The sequence below is a fragment of the Paramisgurnus dabryanus genome, chromosome 10 (assembly GCF_030506205.2).
Source record: "Paramisgurnus dabryanus chromosome 10, PD_genome_1.1, whole genome shotgun sequence".
Classification (NCBI taxonomy): Eukaryota; Metazoa; Chordata; class Actinopteri; order Cypriniformes; family Cobitidae; genus Paramisgurnus; species Paramisgurnus dabryanus.
In genome coordinates this window covers 24,728,373-24,749,070 of record NC_133346.1, presented here as the reverse complement: position 1 = coordinate 24,749,070, position 20,698 = coordinate 24,728,373, and the positions used below count along the sequence as shown (strand labels likewise).

The 20,698-nt window shown below is 34.8% G+C and overlaps 1 protein-coding gene across 4 annotated transcripts in view; it reads right to left on the bottom strand.

Moving 5' to 3' along the window:
* Window positions 1-19,398, bottom strand: part of sh3bp2 (SH3-domain binding protein 2) — a 33,225-nt gene extending 13,827 nt beyond the window's left edge. For 2 of the 4 annotated variants that reach the window (XM_065290203.1, XM_065290205.1), the window contains exons 1-6: window positions 17,513-17,757; window positions 3,198-3,337; window positions 2,579-2,681; window positions 652-769; window positions 456-523; window positions 81-163 (exon numbers count right to left, since the gene is read on the bottom strand). In XM_065290203.1, the coding sequence (XP_065146275.1) occupies window positions 81-163; window positions 456-523; window positions 652-769; window positions 2,579-2,681; window positions 3,198-3,337; window positions 17,513-17,598 (598 nt within the window). In that variant the 5' untranslated portion in view covers window positions 17,599-17,757. Of the gene's footprint in view, window positions 1-80; window positions 164-455; window positions 524-651; window positions 770-2,578; window positions 2,682-3,197; window positions 3,338-14,240; window positions 14,396-17,512; window positions 17,758-19,320 lie in introns of those variants that run through there. The other 2 variants (XM_065290207.1, XM_065290206.2) reach the window with 2 other exon arrangements.
* Window positions 19,399-20,698: the final 1,300 nt, after the last annotated feature.

Below are 20,698 nucleotides of genomic sequence, written 5' to 3'. Positions count from 1 at the left end.
AAAATGTATACCTTGTAATGCACTTTACAATAAGTCGCTTTAGATAAAAGTGCCTGCCAATTGCATGAATGTATATATACCTGGTTCATCATTATCTTCAAAATGACTGATTTCCACAGGTTCTTCTAAAGGACCATAGACACTCTCAGCATCTAAATCGTCACTGTTACAATAAAAGGATTTCATAAAAAAGAAACATCAGAACACATAGCACATAATCAAATCAACAGGCACTGACTGTGAAGAAAGAGGAAGTGGTGACACTTGGCGTGTGTGAAATTCCAAAGCAAACGAAGGTAAAAATAAGGAGGTACAAAAAATATTCTGTTAAAGTACAATGTTAGTGGCACAAATTAAAACTACAGCAATTCTGTTATATGTCCAGTATTTCCTAATATGCTGATTTCACTACGCAATCGTGTCCACAGTGTATTATGATAGCTCATTGTTTTTACCTTGGAATCTGCAATTCTCTTTTATCATTATAATGGTCTATTTCTTTTCTTAAGAGTCGCATCCATTTCTGCCAGAGAGACAAAATAAACATTTCAATATTACTAAATCAACACATTTTATGTTCATTCTTTATTTAAAATAGTTTTTTATTAAATAGATTTTAAGAAGTTTTGAGCAGCCCATACATGAACTCACCCTTCTCTCGTCCTCACTCGCCGCTGAAAAATACCAAGTGCGATGTCTTTTACTGAAGTGCACAATCTTGAAAGGAAAAACATTGCTAGATGTTGTCTCTTCTGCTGCCCGTAAAACTCTGTAAATGTAAAAAAAAGTCATTTTGTACAATAACACATACATTTCTATACGGATTTTTCTGTTTATGTGAATTTGTCCATGTTTAAATTATATTAAAATTAAATTAAATAAGACTATGAGGGTAGGCTCTTTAGATTTTTAATCCCAAAGGACACAATAGCAACAACATAACAATGTCTTAGCAAAAGATAATGTTTTCTTAAAGATCACTAATCTTTTATTAAAGTATTAAAGGTCCCATTTTCCTGTGTTTTCGAAGCCTTGATTGTGTTCACGGTGCGCAATATAAAATGTGTTTATGTTTTGTGTGTAAAAAAACACAGTATTTTTCACAAAATCTACTATAGCTTAAAATCTCTATAATGCTGTTTTCACTATCCTAAAAACGGGCTGATGTCTTCCTTGTTCAATGAATTCCCTCCTTCAGAAATACGTAACGAGTTCTGATTGTGTAGCTTGTTTAGTGTGTTGTGATTCAACAGCAACGTAGCTTAGCAGAGCCGTTTGAGCTCAGCTGTATTCCTGTAGGCGGAGCTTAGTCAAAAACTCTTATTTTAACGTCACTCAACCGGGAAAGAAAAGCGAATTCTGTTAAAGAAAATATATCGCTTGTCAATGAATTTTAGCTTTAGCATTTTGCAGTTATATCTTATGCTCTAACAGCAACCTTACACACCAACAAAAGTTTGAAAATGGGATCAGGAAAAGAGTCCTTTTATGTGTGTAGATTTTGTAGACGTGCTTAAAATAAAAGTATTTTGGCTCTGATACGTAATTACATGCTACATAAATGTCTGCCCTTATTTAAGGAAAGTCCCAAATAATTTAGACGTTTGTTTATAGCATAAAATAAAAAAATTCTGACACTATAATTTCATCTTCAACGTACAGGATGACACATTGAATCTGCTCAGAAAGAAACGCAGAAAAAACAAATGGCAGGTATTTATCATTGACTTAACTTTTAAGTACATTAAACTGAAAATGCATAAGACATGTAAATGCAGCCCTGGCATTTAAGAAAAATGATTCAGTGCGGTTTCGAAACCCTTGAGCTAAAGCCGGCTGTGGACAGGATGTGGCCAAAAACGGAGTGAACTTTTATACACTAAAATATATTATAGAGAGGTTGTGTGAGCAGCTAGGGAGACTTATATATGGTTTCATCAGATGCATGTACACTGTCACATTTACGCATCTGGCGTAACTTCCGGTCTATGTTTGTTTATTGGTCTGGCTAGTGGCTAAATTTACCTGAAACAAATACTTTGATGGAAATTAAATGTTTCGGTCACATAAAGATGAGGGAGACTCGATGTGTGATGAGAGGTTTGGAAGCCAGACAAGATTTTAAGAATTTTAAAACAGCAACATAAGCTTAGTGTAGTATTTTATGGGGTGGCTTCCCGGACAGGGATTAGTTTAAGCCAGGACTAGGCCTTAGTTTAATTATGAAATATAAGTTTTAACAAACATGCCTTACTAAAAACATTACTTGTGTGCATTTTAAGACAAAATAATGGGCACTGATGCATTTTAAGATATGTCAGGGCCAGATGTTTCAGTTTGGACAGCTCTTACATTTTAGACTGGGACTAGTCTAATCCCTCTCCGGGACACTGCCCCTAAATGCTTTATCCATTATTTAAACCATAGCTTGTTATTAGAAATAATATAATCTAATAAAGATGGACTTTGTTGTATTTAATTCTTTGCAGAAGTCTACCGGAGGTTAAGTTTGGTCCAAAAAGGCTGCTAAAACCGTCTACGGTACATAGAGTCCTGGTGACCTGGCCATATAACTAACCTGTTGTAGCCATTGAGAGAGAATGCTCCCTGTGGTGTGGCTGAAGTACTGCTCTTGAAATAGTACACACAGCCTTTATGGATTATGATGAACCGAAGAGGCCCTGTAAGATTGGCATACACTGGGTTATAGACTAAACAAAAAACAAACTGAATGAAGGCCAGTTTTAAGCAATGCAGTTTTTTTTTATCTTGACATTTCTAAAAGAAATTACAACATGTAGTGCCATACACTGAGTCCTTACCGCTTGCCCTCCTACTAAAAAGAACAGATAAAGACAGCCTAAGATTGGCTGGTCTCCCAGACTGGTTTTAGCTGGTTAAGCTTGTGTAGCAGGATGGTTTTAGAGAGGTTTTGGACACTTTTTTAGCTGGTCTAAGCTGGTCAGACTGGAAGAATGGTCTTCAAGCCTGACCAGGTAAGAATTGTCTAAAACCAGCTTTCTACACCACCATTACCAGCTAAAATCAGACTGAGAGACAAGATAAAGCCAGGAAACCAGCTAAGTCTGGTTTTACTTGGCCTTTTCAATAAAGCCAGCACCCTTAAACACAAACAGAAATATGGACTAAACTTTCTGATGATCTACACTTGGTTCTTGAACCTGTGAAATACTCACATTTCATCAGGCTGAACTGGCTGCCCCCTTTCTTGTGCAGATATCCAGACGTGGTCACTCCTCCTGGCATGGTGAGCAGATTCTGAGCTCCAATAGCCCTCATAGGAGGGGGCCAGGAGATTGGTGTAGCATCCATGTTTCTATAATCAAGCGAAAAGATTTATATGTAATTAGCCCAAGCACTGAAAGTGTAAAATGCTCTGTTGGCTTCCTTAGGTTTATTGGAGCATAAACACTGAAGGTGCAAAGGTTGGCAGATGGGTGTGACAAATAAACTTGGTGCATAGATAACACATGCATGTTTACACAGGTACGAAACTTAGTACATGTATTGATTTCATTGTACTCTTTAATTGCGTGCCGTGGTCATACACTCTAAAAAAAAAGGTTCCTTGAGGTTCTATAAAGAACCCTGGGGTTCTATACTTGGCCAATAGAACCTTTTACTAAAAAAGGGTTCCATATAGAACCCTTGTAGGGCAAAGAACCATTTTTATTAAAATGGTTCTATAATTCACGTTTTGTGACTGAACCTGCACAACTCATTCACAAACCTACAAAACTCATTCACAAACCTTTTAGTGTCAATAGGCTGTGGTCAAATAAAGAGAGAGTCAACAAATAGGCTATTAATATTACGTGTATGATTTATTTCCTGTGAGGTTTTTATCCAAGTTTGTACATTAGCATGAAACTTACAGTGCAGATTGCCTTTTTGGTGAATAACCATGTGTTTTCTTTATTTTGTAGATTCTATATTGTCAATGTTTAATTTAACCTGAAGGGGCATTAAAAACAAATAATCGCAAAAGTTCCCTCTGGTGGCGTATGCATTGCACCATCCTTAAATTCCTATTGGTGGACTGGCGAAAATGAGCCTCGTGACAGTTTATTTTTTGAGGTAAGTAAACTTTTTACATTTTTGAAACGATATTACTGAAATATTTAGTATAATTAGTTAATATTTATTTTGTTAGAGTAGGTCTTGTGCTAAATAGTTACACTAGAAGCTACATTTATAATATTTACCTCAGTTAAAAATACTGCTGGTAACGTTTAAGCACTGACGGGCTTTGTCAACCGTCAGTTGTAAAAGCTCTGTTAAATAAATGTTGTTCCGGTTTTAATGAATTACGTTACAGTCTCGCTTTATTTCTTTGTCATTTTAAATCAAATTGCCAATCACAATAAGACAGCTGTGTTATAAGGAGACGAAATTCGAGACAGCTAAGCAGTGTTCGAATTATGTCAACGCTTATGAGGGGTCCCCTACCTAAGCCCCACCCCCTGGCCAAGCCCCATCCCCCTCATTATAGGGTCGCTGTGATTTGACAAAATAAAATGTGAACCTGGATCAACAATCATCTGATCCTGGTTTTAATCAAAGAAACCCCAAATTACCCTTAACTCAAACCCTAAACGTTTTTTACCCTTCAAATTAGTGTGAAACACTGAAAGGCCAGACATTTTAAACAAAATAGGGGTGAAATAGGGTGGACCTCAATGCCTACTCTCAAATTACATATTTTTACTAGTAGTGGTTAAATGGATTACATTGCGTTTTTTAAATCATAGATCGTAGAATATTTTGGATCAGCAAAACTGGGGCTAGGAAAATAAAATGAGAACAAATTAAGAAATGATGAGCATATAAAAATAGAAAAGAACAAAGTTACAAAGTAACATTTAGGGCCCTATCTTGCACCCAGCGCAATTGACTTTGTCAGTGACGCATGTATCATTCGTATTTTGCACCGGCGCACAGCGGGTTTTTCCCTCCACAGACGCACGTCGGCAAACTAGGGAATGAACTTGCGCTCCCTGGGCGGTTCAGCGCAAAAAAAGAGGCGTGTTCCGGCGCAAACCATCCCTGATGCTATTTTGCAGTTTCAAAAAACAATTGCGCCACTGACCAGAAAAAAAGTTTGAAGTCAGTGGCGCGTTGCGCGTTGTTCATTATGCTATTTTAAGGGCGCATGCTTGACCATAATGTATAGCGTGCACAACGCGCACACACTTTGCATCTAATCTACACAGATGCAACAGTTATTTTTGCAAATCATAAATTGTTACACTTAAAAATATTAATACACGAGATAAGGGGAATCATAGTGGTGAGCATTGTGGTGATAGTTTTTATTTATTGTGTGGCTGCGTTAAAAAATTCTCATGCAAATAACGATTAAAATATTTTCATAAGTTTGTTGTGTGGCTGTATTACGTTTATTTTATGTAAATAATAATTAAAACGTTTTCATAAGAAACCTTAATGTATATGAACTTGATTTGTAAGAGTACTTTGGGGATGGACCTTGCTTGCGTTTCTTGGGTCCGATTTCAAAGCCCCCAAACCCTTTCAGCGGTGAGGGTGGACGCAGCGATGTCCTCTGCTGGTGTCAGGTCATGTGTAGGCAGATCCACCTCCCGTTACACGGCGTGCCCGATTTATGCTGGCAAGCTTGGGATTTCCCCGTCTCCTGACATCATTGTAGCGCTTGGCACAACGATGGGGATGCCAGCTGATGAGAATGTGGCTATTTCCTCTCACGCCTGTTTAACCGACGCTGATTTGGGTGGGTTTCTCCCATCCCTATACAAAACAACTCTGTCTTTGACTGCTCTTACAAGAACGTTGGTCTCCTCGGCTGTGAACCGCTCCTGACGTGCGCCTGGTAAATCCGTCATAATAATAGCAACCCGCCATGGAACTTGCGCCCTTGCGTTTAAAGGGAATGTTGGATAGCGTTCTGATTGGTTTATTTGACGTTAGTGATTTTCCTTAGTTTTCTGTTGTTTAATAAATATAAATGACAGAAACACAAGCAGATAAGAACTGCTACTTTCGGACCAACACAAAGATTTTACTTCTTTCTGAATTGTTTGCACTCACTTTAAGACATAACTGAATGTTTTTATGAGAATAGGTGTCAAGACTGTGGTATTTCAAAATAATTTTGTGTTTGCATGCTTTTGAATCGTGGGTCTCCGTGCGTCCGCTTATGAGTGTGCGTCCATTTAAGTACTTATGTGTGCGCGTCATTGCCTGTGCACACACAAAACAGCTTACTTTAACATATTGCGCTCAAATTGTTTGAAATAGCTTGCATGTTAACATTTGCAAGATTTAAAACCACACATGCAAAAGATAAGCTTTCTATAGTTATTTATTTCTGAATGATGCGTATTTGAGCGATTCGTTTTAAAAAGACTATAGGCTAATTTATTATCATTTATGCGTGATTTCTTCTGCTTTCCCAATAAAATATTTGTGTTTCTTTTGACTTGGTGAACCAGCTGTCAATTTGAGTGTGTAGCCTCGCCACTGTTATGAAACAATAGTTTGATAATAATAAAAAAAGCCCTAACCCTAAAGATTACTAAACATTCTTACCGTCACTGAGGTGAATATAATCCACACGACATGGCAGACAGAGACATTAACTCGTCTGTCAATTCCTCCAGAAAACAGCGGGAGGTGCACTTGCGAGTTTATATTTATTTCAGACTGAAATCATTTGAATTAGCTTATTGCGAAATTAGGACAAATAACAGACAGTAGCCTATCGCTTTGTGACAGCGCAACATGATAATTTTAAATTCATGTTGTATTTTAATAAAAACCAGGCTCATAGCAGGTCCGGGACCCCCCCAGACCCCCTTCAATTCGAACACTGCAGCTCAGTGTAATTTCAATGAAGCGCATGGTCGCTGTTCGTTAACGGTACGATTAAAGGGAACCGGGTGGAAGATGGTGAAGGGGAATGATATGTAAATGTTTGTCGCAGTTTTACACATATTCTGTGAGTAATTTTCGCTTGTTCACGAGTGTTTTATCAGGGTTGGAGCTAAACTCTGAAGGAAAGTGGAAACTGCTGGCCACAGTTGAGAACTTTCCGCCAGTCTGTATTAAATGTACAATTGCAGTGCAGCGTTCGTATCCGCACCAAGTCTAGACATGCATGTTTTCTGTGATGCACACAATGAATTAAAGTGATGATAGCTGTTTAGACAGTTACATTCAACATTCAAATGTTTTAAAACCAAACGTGTTCAGGTTTTTTATGCGTATTTGGTTTGTGAAGTGTAAGTTATGCTTTTTTCCTCCCCCCACAGATAACCATGGTTAATAAATGGTCAGTAGATGACACGTCACTGGTATTTAAACTAAATTTAAATACCTGTACAAAACAAGTGTACAATCAACTTGTGTAAATTGTCATTCTATTTAATAGATTGTTCATGAATTGTCTTTAAATGCATTGTGATTTCTTTTCATCATTTCAGACACATGTAAAAGTTACAAAAAATTAGTACTGCATATACTGTATCTTTGTTTATAAAAACTGAAAATGATTTTTGAATGTATAGTGTAATTAAGGGTTTGTAAAGTTTAGCTGTTTAATACAGAGATGCAATTTTAATATATATATATAAACGTATGTATGTTTATTAAAGTGAAAATGCTTAATGGAAATAATTAAATAACTAAATGGTTGAATGTAATGAGACATTTTAAATGTAAACTAAAGTTTTGCTGTCTAATACAGAAGATATGTGATTTTAAGTAGTTTTTATAGATTTGTATTTCTGTATAATACAATTAATAAATAATAAACTTTTATAATTTTCTGGATCGGTTATAATTTCTTATCAATTATAAATTACTCATAATAATAAAGAACCTTTAATGTTTCTAAATAGAACCATCTATCTTTGATTCAAAGAACCATTTGGGGTTCTTTCTAATGAACCCATTAAAGTGGTTCTAAATATGAAGCGGGTGATAGAACCATTTCTCGTTTTTTTAAGAGTGTAGTGCTTGCCAGCTGGTAGCGGAAGTGTGTCACGTACAACATACATATAGTCTGCTGATATTTACTCACTTAAACTTTTGGGTTGTGTTGCTTTACATTTTTTGAGAGTTCTGGATTGTATTTGGGTGGTGTCACTTGTGTTAGTGAATTGCTTTTTGATGGCCCAAGCCAAAAGAGACCATCTTGAGGTTATGTGTTTAGATGGGCTAAATAGTTGTCTGCGAATTGAGCATCATAGTGATTCTCACATTATGATGTATACTTTATGTTATGTAAGAAAATGTGTCGGGCGACACACCAACATTTTGTGCAGTACACAAGTTGATTTCCTCTTTTATTCTTTTATCATTTGTTCAAAATTGTTCTGCATTGGTTAAATAAAATTAGTTATGTCTGTCCCAATTTTATAAAAAAAAAATTATAAAATGAGGGTGGGGAAGAGATTTTCTTTTTTTGAGAAAACTTTCCCCAAATTAAATGGACTAATCTTGATTTGTATATGTTAAAATAAATATCTATGGACTTCTACACTGTAAAAAATGCTTGTGAAATCTACAGTAATTAACTGTGTTCATGCACAGCAAATAACTGTAATAAAGTTCACAGTGGATTACAGTGCATTCAGTGTGAAATCACAGTAGTGTTTTTAAACTGTAAAAATCACAGTAAAAAGGTATGTGCTGTAGAAAATCACAGTAAATAAAATATCCTGCAAAGATTCACAGTAACCAGCAATGTACTGTAGATACTCACAGTAACCAACATTGTACTGTAGAGACTCACAGTAACCAACATTGTACTGTAGAGACTCACAGTAGGGGTGAGCAGGGGCGAAAGTACAATTTTTCAGAAAAACTTAATTTTAAAAGATAAAGTTTTAGACAGATATATTTTTGCTGTGATCAGTAACTCAAGTGTGGACTATGAATTCCAGGTGAAATTTTGGAAACAAAATGGCCTTAGACTCTGTCAGCAGTGTTGAAAGTAACACATAGGTGGCTCAAAAGCAGAACAGAACAAGATAGATTTTTGTGTTACACTTGTTTTTAGTAAATAAACATGACTATGATCTTGTTTATATGTATTTTCGGTTAAATTTTGGTTTCATCAAATGTTTCTAAAGCAACCTGACAGTACAAACTTGAATTGTTGAAAAAAAACATTTTTAACAGTTTGAACACAATAAAATTAAATCAAATAAAAAAATATAGATTTTCAACATAATGCAACAGTATTGGCAGTAGGAGAGGAGTAACAAGTGTTACTTTCATCCCGACAGGAACTCCTGACATTTAAACCCGATTGAGTTTTATTTTTAAAAACTCTGAGAAATCAAACTTCATGATGTGTTACAGCACATTTTACAGTAAATGTATTTAAGTCCAGTCAACAACAATTTTTGTTAGCAACATGCTGATGTCTAATCTTATTCAGGATACTCAAAATAAACTGAAGAAAATTATTTCTTCAATAATCTTTGTTGGGAATTCCTTTTTAAAGTATATTTATTATATTATATTTGAGTATTATGCTAGTAATGACAAATTAGATTTATTTTCTATTTCTTTAAAGGAGAAAGTCACTATGATTATTGTTTTGTCTACAATATGGTACACACAACATTCCATTAAATATGCTACCACACTGAAATAAATTGTAGGTTACACTTAATACTTATACAACTATAAATAAGTTTTCAACTATGTGAACCAACTTTCACTAATTTGCAACTATATCTCAACTAACTGTCTAACTGTCCTTAGAGTATTAGCTGACTGTTAGGGTTAGGGAAGAGGTTAGGGTTAGTGGAATAAGTTGACATGCACCTGCAAAGATACTTATCACAATATCATCACAATAAAGTGTGAATAGATATTAAGCAGACAGTCTACTTATACGGTAAAGATTGGTAGGATAAATAGTTGCAAAGTTACTTATAATTAGTAAAATGTCTAAAGTGGACTATCGAAAAAAAAGTGTTACCAAATTGTATCGGCTGACTCGTCATGTTGCTTTGAGTATAATTGGTTAATATGACTGTCATTCAGTAAACTGGCCAATGACTGCTGTGTGAGCACTGGTTTAGTTTGAACAAACTAAGGGTGCATCCCAATTCAGGGTCTGGATCCTTTTAAGGCTGCGGACTTTGAAGGCAAGGCTCAATATTTGAAGGCAGCAGCCTCTAAACGCCACGGAGTGAAATGAAATGAGACGGTCTAGCCTACGGGGGCATCACTTGCTTTTCCCGCCCACTACGCTTGTCACTGGGACACAAAAGCTGAGACCTATCAGACTTTTAAAAATAAATATGGTGGCAGATTTTTTTATTTTACTTTAGAAAATATTCAAACAAATTAGCGTCGCACACCTGAAGTCAATAGATGGGTGCGTAGGATAAGACGACAAAAAGTCTCAAAATATACAAAGAACAATTCCCGCACACTATCTGCTTGCTGAAAAAATGTATTTAATGAAAGTTGCGTTGCAACGTTTCGATCAACTGATCTTCATCAGGCAACATGAAGAGCAACATGATCTTCATCAGTTGCCTGATGAAGATCAGTTGATCGAAACGTTGCAACGCAACTTTCATTAAATACATTTTTTCAGCAAGCAGATAGTGTGCGGGAATTGTTCTTTGTAAACTTTAGAAAATATAACACATTGATGCAGATTAAACTATATCCAACAGTATGTAAAATTCACCAACCTTAGAAATATACAAAAGCAAAATGCAACACACAACATTGCAGCAATAATATTAATTTACATCACTAAAACATCATTTATAATAGTAAAACAGACACAAGGACCTTTAATTAGCAAAATATACAATTTTATTTAACTACAGTTTTGAATGTTTATTTCAAAATACCCAGACTTCATATTGAATTTTGGGATAGCCAAGGCTGTGAAGGATACATCTATGGATCCTCGGTAGGGCTGTAACGATTTATCGTGCAAATGCGCGTTTTCTCAATTAATTAATTTGCATGAATTACAGTGAAATGCCGCCACATCCAAAAGCCAGGGGGCGCTCTCATGCAGAAACTAACTTTGTGCCACAGAAGAAGTAGGCTAGAATTGCAAACGCTGCTCCAGGAAATGTCTACAAGAATATTTATATTGCTGTTCTTCAAATAGTTTCAGGTATTTTCATGATAATAAAGAATATTTTGAATGATTTTGAATGATTTTGTTTTATTTTGAATGATTATGATTTTTGATGCATAATCAGGCAGGTCTTTATAATGGGACAAGCTATAGCGTTACAGCCCTAACTCGGAATCAGTGGGGAAAAGGCCACAGTGAGGCTTTTATATGAATGAGCCTTCGAATTGTGACAGCCTTCGTCACAGCCCGGTGATGTCATTTGCCTTCAGATACGGCCTTGGAAGGCCACAGCCCCTGAATTGGGATGCACCCAGTATGTCAGTTTAAAGGGCGATTTATAGTCGTGCATAGGTCCGTAGCCTGTGCATAGCTCTGCGTAGCCTGACGCGCACCTCACAAAATTTTTAACAGCGCATCAGATCTACTGACGCGCGTCTATCTACAGCGCGTCAGATTGGTCCACCAGAACCCCTCCCGTCAGGTAAAAAAAACTGTGTCATAGGTATTTCCGTTTGTGACGGTGAAAACAAAAATGAGCCAAGTTGAGGAGTGATTTAACTCAAATTGCATCAAAAGTCGATGTTTATTTACTTCCATCATTACTCGTCTTCTCAAATTATACACAACAATTGTTGCTGTTTCTTCTTCGTTTGTGGGTTAACCTGCTTAGCTTCTTCTTCTGTGACTTCTTTTGCTGCTAAAATATTTAATTTTAGAGAAAATACACATGGTAGGCTAATAGATACTTTAAACAGTATTACACTGAAATCATCTTGGCCATATGCTGGTGAGACATGAAAACACATAAGCCATCTGAATGGAGAGCAGTCCCATTAGAGTTTTACCAGTGGCTAAATATGTTTAAAATAAATATGTTTATTCATACTGTAGGATCCAGTAGATTACTAGCAATTTAAATGAAAACAGCTTTTCAATTTCTTAACATTGTCTGTTGTGGTATGGTTTCACTGACCTTTTTGGGCATATTTTAATGTTACTTATACACTGTAAAATTAGGATTCTGAATTTAGAATCATTTTTAGAATTAATGGTTGTGTTGTGGACTAGAACTATTTATTTTGGAGTGAAAATATTGTAGACATAAATTTGTTTTGCATTTCAGTTATTATACTTCACAGTAATATTGTGTTTAATAAAAATTGGAGGAAACTTTAACAGTTTACTTGAAGTGTACTTTTGATTTTTAATTAATGATTTTGTTTTATTTACAGATTGTACTGAATTATATTTAGATATTTTTAGATTGTAACAAAAGTTTAAGATGTTTTAAGATACATTTCTTGGGAATTCATACTTTTTCATCCAGATTAAAATGTTATTTTACAAATGTTAGCATGCATTTATTGAATGTATTTGACTGTAAAAAATTTTTTTTTAATTTAGTACATATCTGTGAAATAGTAGCATTTTCCCTCAAATCAGAAAACTTATTGTATTGTTTTGTAATTTAGCATATTTAAATTAGATAATTAACGTTGTGACATGATCACACAAGATACATGTTTTACCACTCATTATATTGTGACTTGTATATTTGAGTTTAAATTAGTTTTACGTGTTTTCTTAGCCATTTTATCCTTTTGCTATTTTATGTGTGTATGTCTTTTATTTTGCTTCGTCTGCCTGTCATGTGAGGGGTCACATGACATGGAACTTTGTATAAAAGGAAGGAGCAGGAGCACATGGTTAGCTGACGCTATAGCTAAAACAAGCGGTTGCTGGGTTGTGGAGTTTGTGTATTTGGGCTTACCTGTCCAGTTACGTTTTATGGACTTTGGATATTACTTTCTTGGATTTTATATACACAGTGGAAACTTTGCACATATGGACTTTTAACACGCTTGGACTTTTATATTGTTTTAGATTTGTTTTTTGTATTTCCACCTTTTGACAGTCTTGAGTTTTTAAATAATTGTAACTCAACCTTTAAGGCTGGCCGTTACAACTTTATTTTAACATTGATGAATGTTTACAGAAAATAACTAACCAATCAAATGCTGTAGGGAAAACCACAATGAACTATATATTAAAAACATATAATCTCTGCTTAGTTACTTGTCAATGACTGCCAGTAAATTACTGTGGAAAAAAATCACAGTAGTTACCTGGCAGCCATTGACAATAGTAATTTACTGTAGAAAAGAAATCACAGTAGTTAACTGGCAGCCATTGACAAGTAACTTACTGTGGAAAAGAAATCACAGTATTTAACTGGCAGCCATTGACAAGTAACTTACTGTACGGAAAAATCACAGTAGTTAACTGGCAGCAATTGACAAGTAACTTACTGTACTGAAAAATCACAGTAGTTAACTGGCAGCAATTGACAAGTAACTTACTGTACGGAAAAATCACAGTAGTTAACTGGCAGCAATTGACAAGTAACTTACTGTACGGAAAAATCACAGTAGTTAACTGGCAGCAATTGACAAGTAACTTACAGTACGGCAAAATCACAGTATTTAACTGGCAGCAATTGACAAGTAACTTACTATAGAAAAAAAACACAGTAGTTAACTGGCAGCAATTGACAAGTAACTTACTGTGCTTTTTCTAAAGTAAGTTACTTGTCAATTGCTGCCAGTTAATTACTGTGAATTTCACAATATGTTTTTTACAGTGTACTATAGTACTTGACATAAAATGCTGTATTTTTAACCAGTATTGAATCCTCAATTACACATTAACACATTTAAAGTACACTTGTTTCTTGAATAGTAGTAATAGTAACCAGTTAGACAGTAAGCAAACTCTGTCAAAACACAAAGATAAGACAGCCCAAAAAAATAAAAAGGTTAAAATGTAAAATAAAAAATGTAAAAATAAAATTTTAAATAATTTTACTCAAAGAGCACTAACAATGACAGGAAACAACATTCCCGCTACACATTTACAATTTCCACACAGCACATTAAAATCTAAAGGATTATAAGCAACAGAATCATAACAGTAGTGTTATTTACAGCATTTCATAATGCCATACATATACGCAAATACAACAAACTACTTTAAAAACTCAGAATTGCATGCAAGAATGTAGCACAATCTCAGAATCTTTCCGTCTTTCCCACATGACTCCACATTGAGAGCTTACCTTCGGCTATCACATTTTGATGTCATCCACTGTTGTACTCTCCCTGAACATACTGTACTCACACAAAAGAATTGGAGATCACTAAGTCTTTGAGAAATATTCTAGTCCACCACAGTGTAAGGCAAATTTCCCCAAATCTACTTCAAAAACCTTCAATCTGGCCAGGAAAAAGCAAGGACAGGAAACTCAATGTTTCCTCTGGTCGTCCTGGGCTGCATAGCACACTGCGGGTCACAAGTTTTCAGCAGAGTTTGCTATTCCCTGTCCTAAACACGATACTTAATGTCTAGTTAGTGGCAGTCAACAAATATACAGTAAATGGGGAAACTCCATCTAAACTTCAGTGGAGAAGATTAGCATCCCATGGGACAACTGTGATTTAAAAGTGAAGCGTAACAGTAATGTACTTTTACACGTGTGTGTAAAACATACAGTATAAAAAATATGTTTTTTTTTATATAAGATTTCTGTATGGAATTGTGCCTAATATGCAACCAAAGAATTATGGTTCATGTGTGTGCTTGAAGCACACACAATACTATATTTAGGAGTTAAGTAGAAGTTTTTTAGTTTAAAATGTCATCTTCAACTTGTTGTACCACAGCATTTTTTTATTGAGCCTGCAATGCCTTGCTATTGAAAACAAACACATTGGTTGTTTTTAGCTTGTTGTATTAATCTCAGATCTCCAACAAATTATAATTAGAAATAAAATCATGCACAAGGGTGGTCAAGCTCCATGGAAGAGAGTTAATGTAGGGTGGGTCATTCAAATAATTTCCTTATCCTGCTGTTTGAAATACAACAGAATAAGGCACAACTTTAAACAGTATGATGTGTCAGGAGCTCCTTTATAAGTACACAGCAAATAATCCAGCCAGCTGCTGTAATTTGAAAACTCTTAATAATTCAAAAGTCAACTTTTGTGACTTAATCCTTGTTTCCTGAACTTTTTAGTATCAAGTACCCTTAATCGAAACTAAACCAAAGATGTAAGTAAATACAGTGGTGGAAGAAGTACAGTAAATACATTAAGGATGCACTTACTGTAAGTAAAAGTTACTTTAATAAAAGATTACTCCTTTTGTACCTAAGCATTAATGGAAAGTAAGAAGTACTCATTGTTTTTGATGCAATTTTACACACACAATTGTTTCATTTATGTACAACTATATAAAAATAACAAAATATATAATGATAATTATCAACATACTTAACACTGATGTATTAATACTGATCTTGCACTCAGGGGTATATCTAAATTATTGTTCATATATCCTGAATATAAAGTTATTTTAGAGGGTCTATAAAACATGCTAAGAATTCTAGAAAGTTTTTCTCCAGTAATACATACAGCTTAGTGTGCAATAGAAAGCAAATATTATGGTTTCTGAAACAGCAGTAATATATCATACGTCAATGATATGTCAAAGTTTCCACACAATACTTATTTGTTATGACATTTGAAGAGTGTTTCCACCCACAAAGTCAGTGGGCAACATACAACATGTACTGTAGGCGAATATAATAATATACCCATCATGTGATCACACGGGGAAACATTACTATATTAGAGAAGTTAGCCCATGGTGTATCACATACTCACTATTCTAAACCACAAATGCTTCGTAAAATATTTTATGAAATACTTTAAACTTTTTAGCCAATCGGTTGTGATTTTTTTAGCCAATCGGTTGTGATTGAAGATGTTGGAAACTAAAGCTTTTTTAAATCAACAGTATCGTCTCTGATAAATGAGACAATTTATCAAAAACCAAGCCGAAATTAAAAAAAGTATGATACTGCTCCAATTAGAGTAAATTGTGACTGAGGCTGTCAGTAACAAACATTTTCTCAGCATCTGCTTTTGTGTTTCACAGTGTAAAAATACCATGTGAGTTTATAAATCCGAATGTGAGTAAATGAAGACAAAATTTACATTCATGGTTGAACTGTCCCTGAAATAATGATTGGAAATCATTGCAGTAGTTAAGCAAAGTTAGTTCATATATGTAATTCACTAAGATGAAATGAAATGCAGTTATGACAGCATTTTAAGCTAATTTTTATTCAATGTAGAAGCCCCCTGTTAAAAGTAAAACAAGACCATAAAAAGTGTGTCACTTAAACCATCATCCACTGGTCCACACAAGGATTAACCACAGATCGCAACATGACAGCTCTATGTCTCTTTATCCATAATTTCCACCTGTCAGTTCCACAACAATTTTGCACACTTTCCCTGTTCCGATGGCGATCATCCGCTGTACAGTATGTTTATCCCATGACATTATATACAGTTTTTACTAACCTTTATTTACTTATTTAAACTTTTAATTGTAAAACAATTTTAAAGTTTAAAGTAAAGTTTACATTTACAATAGATTTATCCATTTGTTCTGGATAAAGTAGTTTACCCTTTAAAGTACACTGTAAAAAATTAGCTGTAATTATGCAGCTGGTTGCCAGTAACTTACTGTAGAAGATAAAGATGTTTCATGTTTATTTAACTTTAAACAAACTGTTGCCATTAAATAACATAAATGTAAAATCTACAGTTAGTTACTGGCAGCTAAGTTGCTATGAATTTCTACAGAATTTTTTAACAGTGTTATTCAGTTACTACAAATTAGATTTTTCGAACTATAGTATTGCACACTGGTTTGGTTTAAAAATATATTATAAAATGCTATTTTCAGTCTCAGTTGCCCACAATAATTTATTCCTTCTGCTAAGTCTTTCCTATGTTTTATTTCCGCTAAGACCTACAAATGTAAGCCCAACTTTAAGATCTTTTTTAAGTAAAACAGGACGTGACATGTAAGTTTCACACTCTGTACAAATGCAAGTTATCCTATTTGAAGACATCATGTAAACACTTTTCTAAGGGGGTGGAAGTGGCCTTGCGTTCTGAAGGGACATTCCTTCGAACTCACTTTTGTAACGTTTTTGAACTGCTTGTTTTTTTTTTTTTATGTTTCCGGTCTTATTAACAGTTATCTTTTATATAAGAAAATGCTTGTTTTCACAATCTTCTAAATATAAGGGTTTCAGCATGGGCTTTATCAATGAATCAGACATTTGTGTTATTTAAATATACTTTATACACTTCAATATCTTTACAAGATGAATTCTCAATCACGATGTTTAGTAAAACAGTTAACAACAATAATCATTACCATGAAACTTTTCTCAAGTGTAGTTCTTGACATCCAAATTCTAGTTCCAACAGAAAGGCAACGGTAGCTATATAGAGAAATTCAGACACTTACCTGTTAATTTGGTGTTTTATGCACATCTTTGAACGGGATTGTTGTGAATAACCGAATGATTGTTTTTTAATCACAGAAAGAGCCATTCGTACATGCTAGTATTTGTCACCATGTTCTTTGAGTGATACTTGAGCATATAGTCGGAAGTTAAAAAAGGCAGTTTAGGCACTGCAGTGTGGATGAGCAGAGACGGCCTGTGATCTCAGCCTCATGCACAGTGCGAGTCATTTCCTCTCCTGGCTCACATTGGTGCACTCTTTGTCTAAGTCAGAATGTCACTTCCTTTTGGTTGCTGTACAGACAAACTGATTGGCCAAAGTGAAGCCTGTTATCAGGACTCAAGTTTAGTGTAGAAAAGAGACAGGGTATTTCCACATCCTTTAACATGAAGTTACATAATATAGTCTAAAACTTGGCAAGTCTAAGAAACTTGCAACTATGTTGTAGAAATATGACTGCATAATGTCTACAAGCAAAAACCTATGTCTATTTATAAAATTAAAGACATAGTTCTAAAAGACAAATACATTTTTTATGTATAATTTTAAATATCTTGTGTAAAACTTTGATCTGTCATTAATCTGTATTGTTTAATATGTCACGCATTACTATCGCTGCTGCTTAAAACAAACACTAATCTGTTTCCAAATATGGTCAGCTTCCTGATGTGTTGAGAAATTAGGTATTCCCTACCTTTAAGAGTGAATTAAGTATTTTCTCACTTCCTTATTAAGTATGTAATACAGGCCAAACAACACAACATTTATGATACGATCATGAGCAAACAAAATTTAGTTCAGATTCACCACATTACAGGCACACTTTTTTTGAAAAAATGCTTATTTTCCAGCTCCCGTAGAGTTAAACATTAGATTTTTACCGTTTTGAAATCCATTCAGCTGATCTCCGGGTATGGCGGAACACCTTTTAGCATATCTTAGTATAATCCATTGAATCTGATTAGACCATTAGCATTGCGCTAAAAAATAACCAAAGAGTTTTTATATTTTTCCTATTTAAAACTTGACTCTTCTGTACTTACGGTGTGTACTAAGACAGACGAAAAATTAAAAGTTGTGATTTTCTAGGCAGATATGGCTATAATCAAGGACTTTGCTGCCGTAACATGGCTGCAGCAGGCACAATGATGTTATGCAGTGCCTGAAAATAGTCCCCTTGCTAATTTTCAATAGCAGGGGACTATTTTCGGACACACCTTAATAACATTGCACCTCCTGCAGCCATGTTATGGAGCAAAGTCCAAAAACGAATTCCAAAACAATAAAAAAAAAAAACGTTTAACTGTAGGGGAGCTGGAAAATAAGCATATGTGTTCCTTTAACACTGAAATTTATAACTCATATAAAAAGCTTAAATAATTTTATATTTGTCCAACTTTGATCATTAAATATATCCTTTTCAACGTATACCCAAAGAATGGGTATAATATATAACACTTAAACCAACAAGAAAAAAGTCATTTAAATACATTTAAATATTCAGTCAATCCCACCAATGTTGACATTATCCTGCTGTGATGATACCTTCATTCTTTGGTTTCATTTAGTGCCTTCGACATCATCATCTTAAAATAAACATCTGCTAAAATCCCCTAAAAGAGGATGCAAACCCTGAGGTCCTTCCGTTTTTAATTTGTTTGATGGGATGTGCATAGTTACAGTTCCTCCCTAGATCTCAAAGATCAAAGCCCAAATTCTTAACAGAACCCAATCAAAAACCAGCCAGTAGCAGAATTATTTCAAGATGTCAAAAAGATAGAACTCCTTTGAAATAGTTAAAAGACTTACCCATTGAAATGATCAGTTGGAGGTTTCGAATGTACGAGTAAACTATGTGGTTAGTAGTGAACACAAGTCCACTTCCTCTCTGCTGAACTTGAATGTGCTATTTTTGAGATCCTCCCATTTACAACTCCTTCTCATGAACAGAGCAACAGTTACAAGCAATTTGAAAGCAAAATTGACCTGCTTTACTGCGCATTATGACAGGGTTTTAGCCTCTGCAGAAATAAATAGATTTTTACGGAAGAATTGCCGTAACATTATGCAACATGAATGCTCTCATAGTTGGCCTTTACAAGAACAAAGTCATAATATTACAAGATTAAAGTCTGAACATTGCAGTTTAAAGTTATAACATTACAAGAATAGTTGTAGCACTGAGATTTTACTCAAAACATTTCTTTAAAGTCCAAATTACAAGATCTAATATGATGGCCTCATTTACATAATTGATCAATACAATTTCTTAAATGTCTTTCTTCTACCAAACCATTACAAGTTTATACACCTCCCTGTATCGTTTATGCTTTTGACCACCTCTAGGGTGGTCTGAATTAGTTCCTGCCATAAGAGAATGGGGGCCTGCCCTTCAGTTTTTCACTAAACTGTTATTACATAATATATTGGCACATATTACAAAATTAATTTTGAAGGCCTTTTAATCACCTGTGCTGTCCACTGTACAAACACATATTTAATACAGACATGTCTGATTCCTTGTATAGGTGCAATTATATGTATTAATTTAGACATTTTTCCATTTTTTATCAAATGTACAAAATAAGGGATCATATCAAAGACCCTGGCCCCATGTCCGAAATACTGCCTATACTCTTAAATTGTACACTATTTGACAAAACGTCAATTTTTAGTGGTTTCTGAAATCATAGTGGACATTATAGAGTGCACTCATTCAACCCCACAATGCATTGCAATGATTATTGCATCTTGGGGGAAGATGGCACACACACTGCAGCACTTTCGAAAAGGTTTATGATAAAAGAGACACTCACATTCACAAAATACTTGCAACTTAACACTAAACTCCAATTACACATGAGATTAAGCAAGTATCTGGCAAAAGCAAGCATCTCTTTTATCATAAGCCCCTTCAAAGTGTCTGCCGCAGGCTTGTTTTTTGACATCACGCACGATGCACATAAGTTTACATGACGCACTGAACACATATTTTGAAATGATGAGTCACACACATGATGGGCTACATACGTTGTAACAAGTTTCGCATTGAACTACTATAAAAAGTTACAATATTATTTGTAAAAAACCTATTCGTGTGTTATCGTTATATAACACTGAGGTGTGATTTAGCACTGTACATATTCTGCCATTACATCCTACTTGATCCACATTTTAAACATGTTTT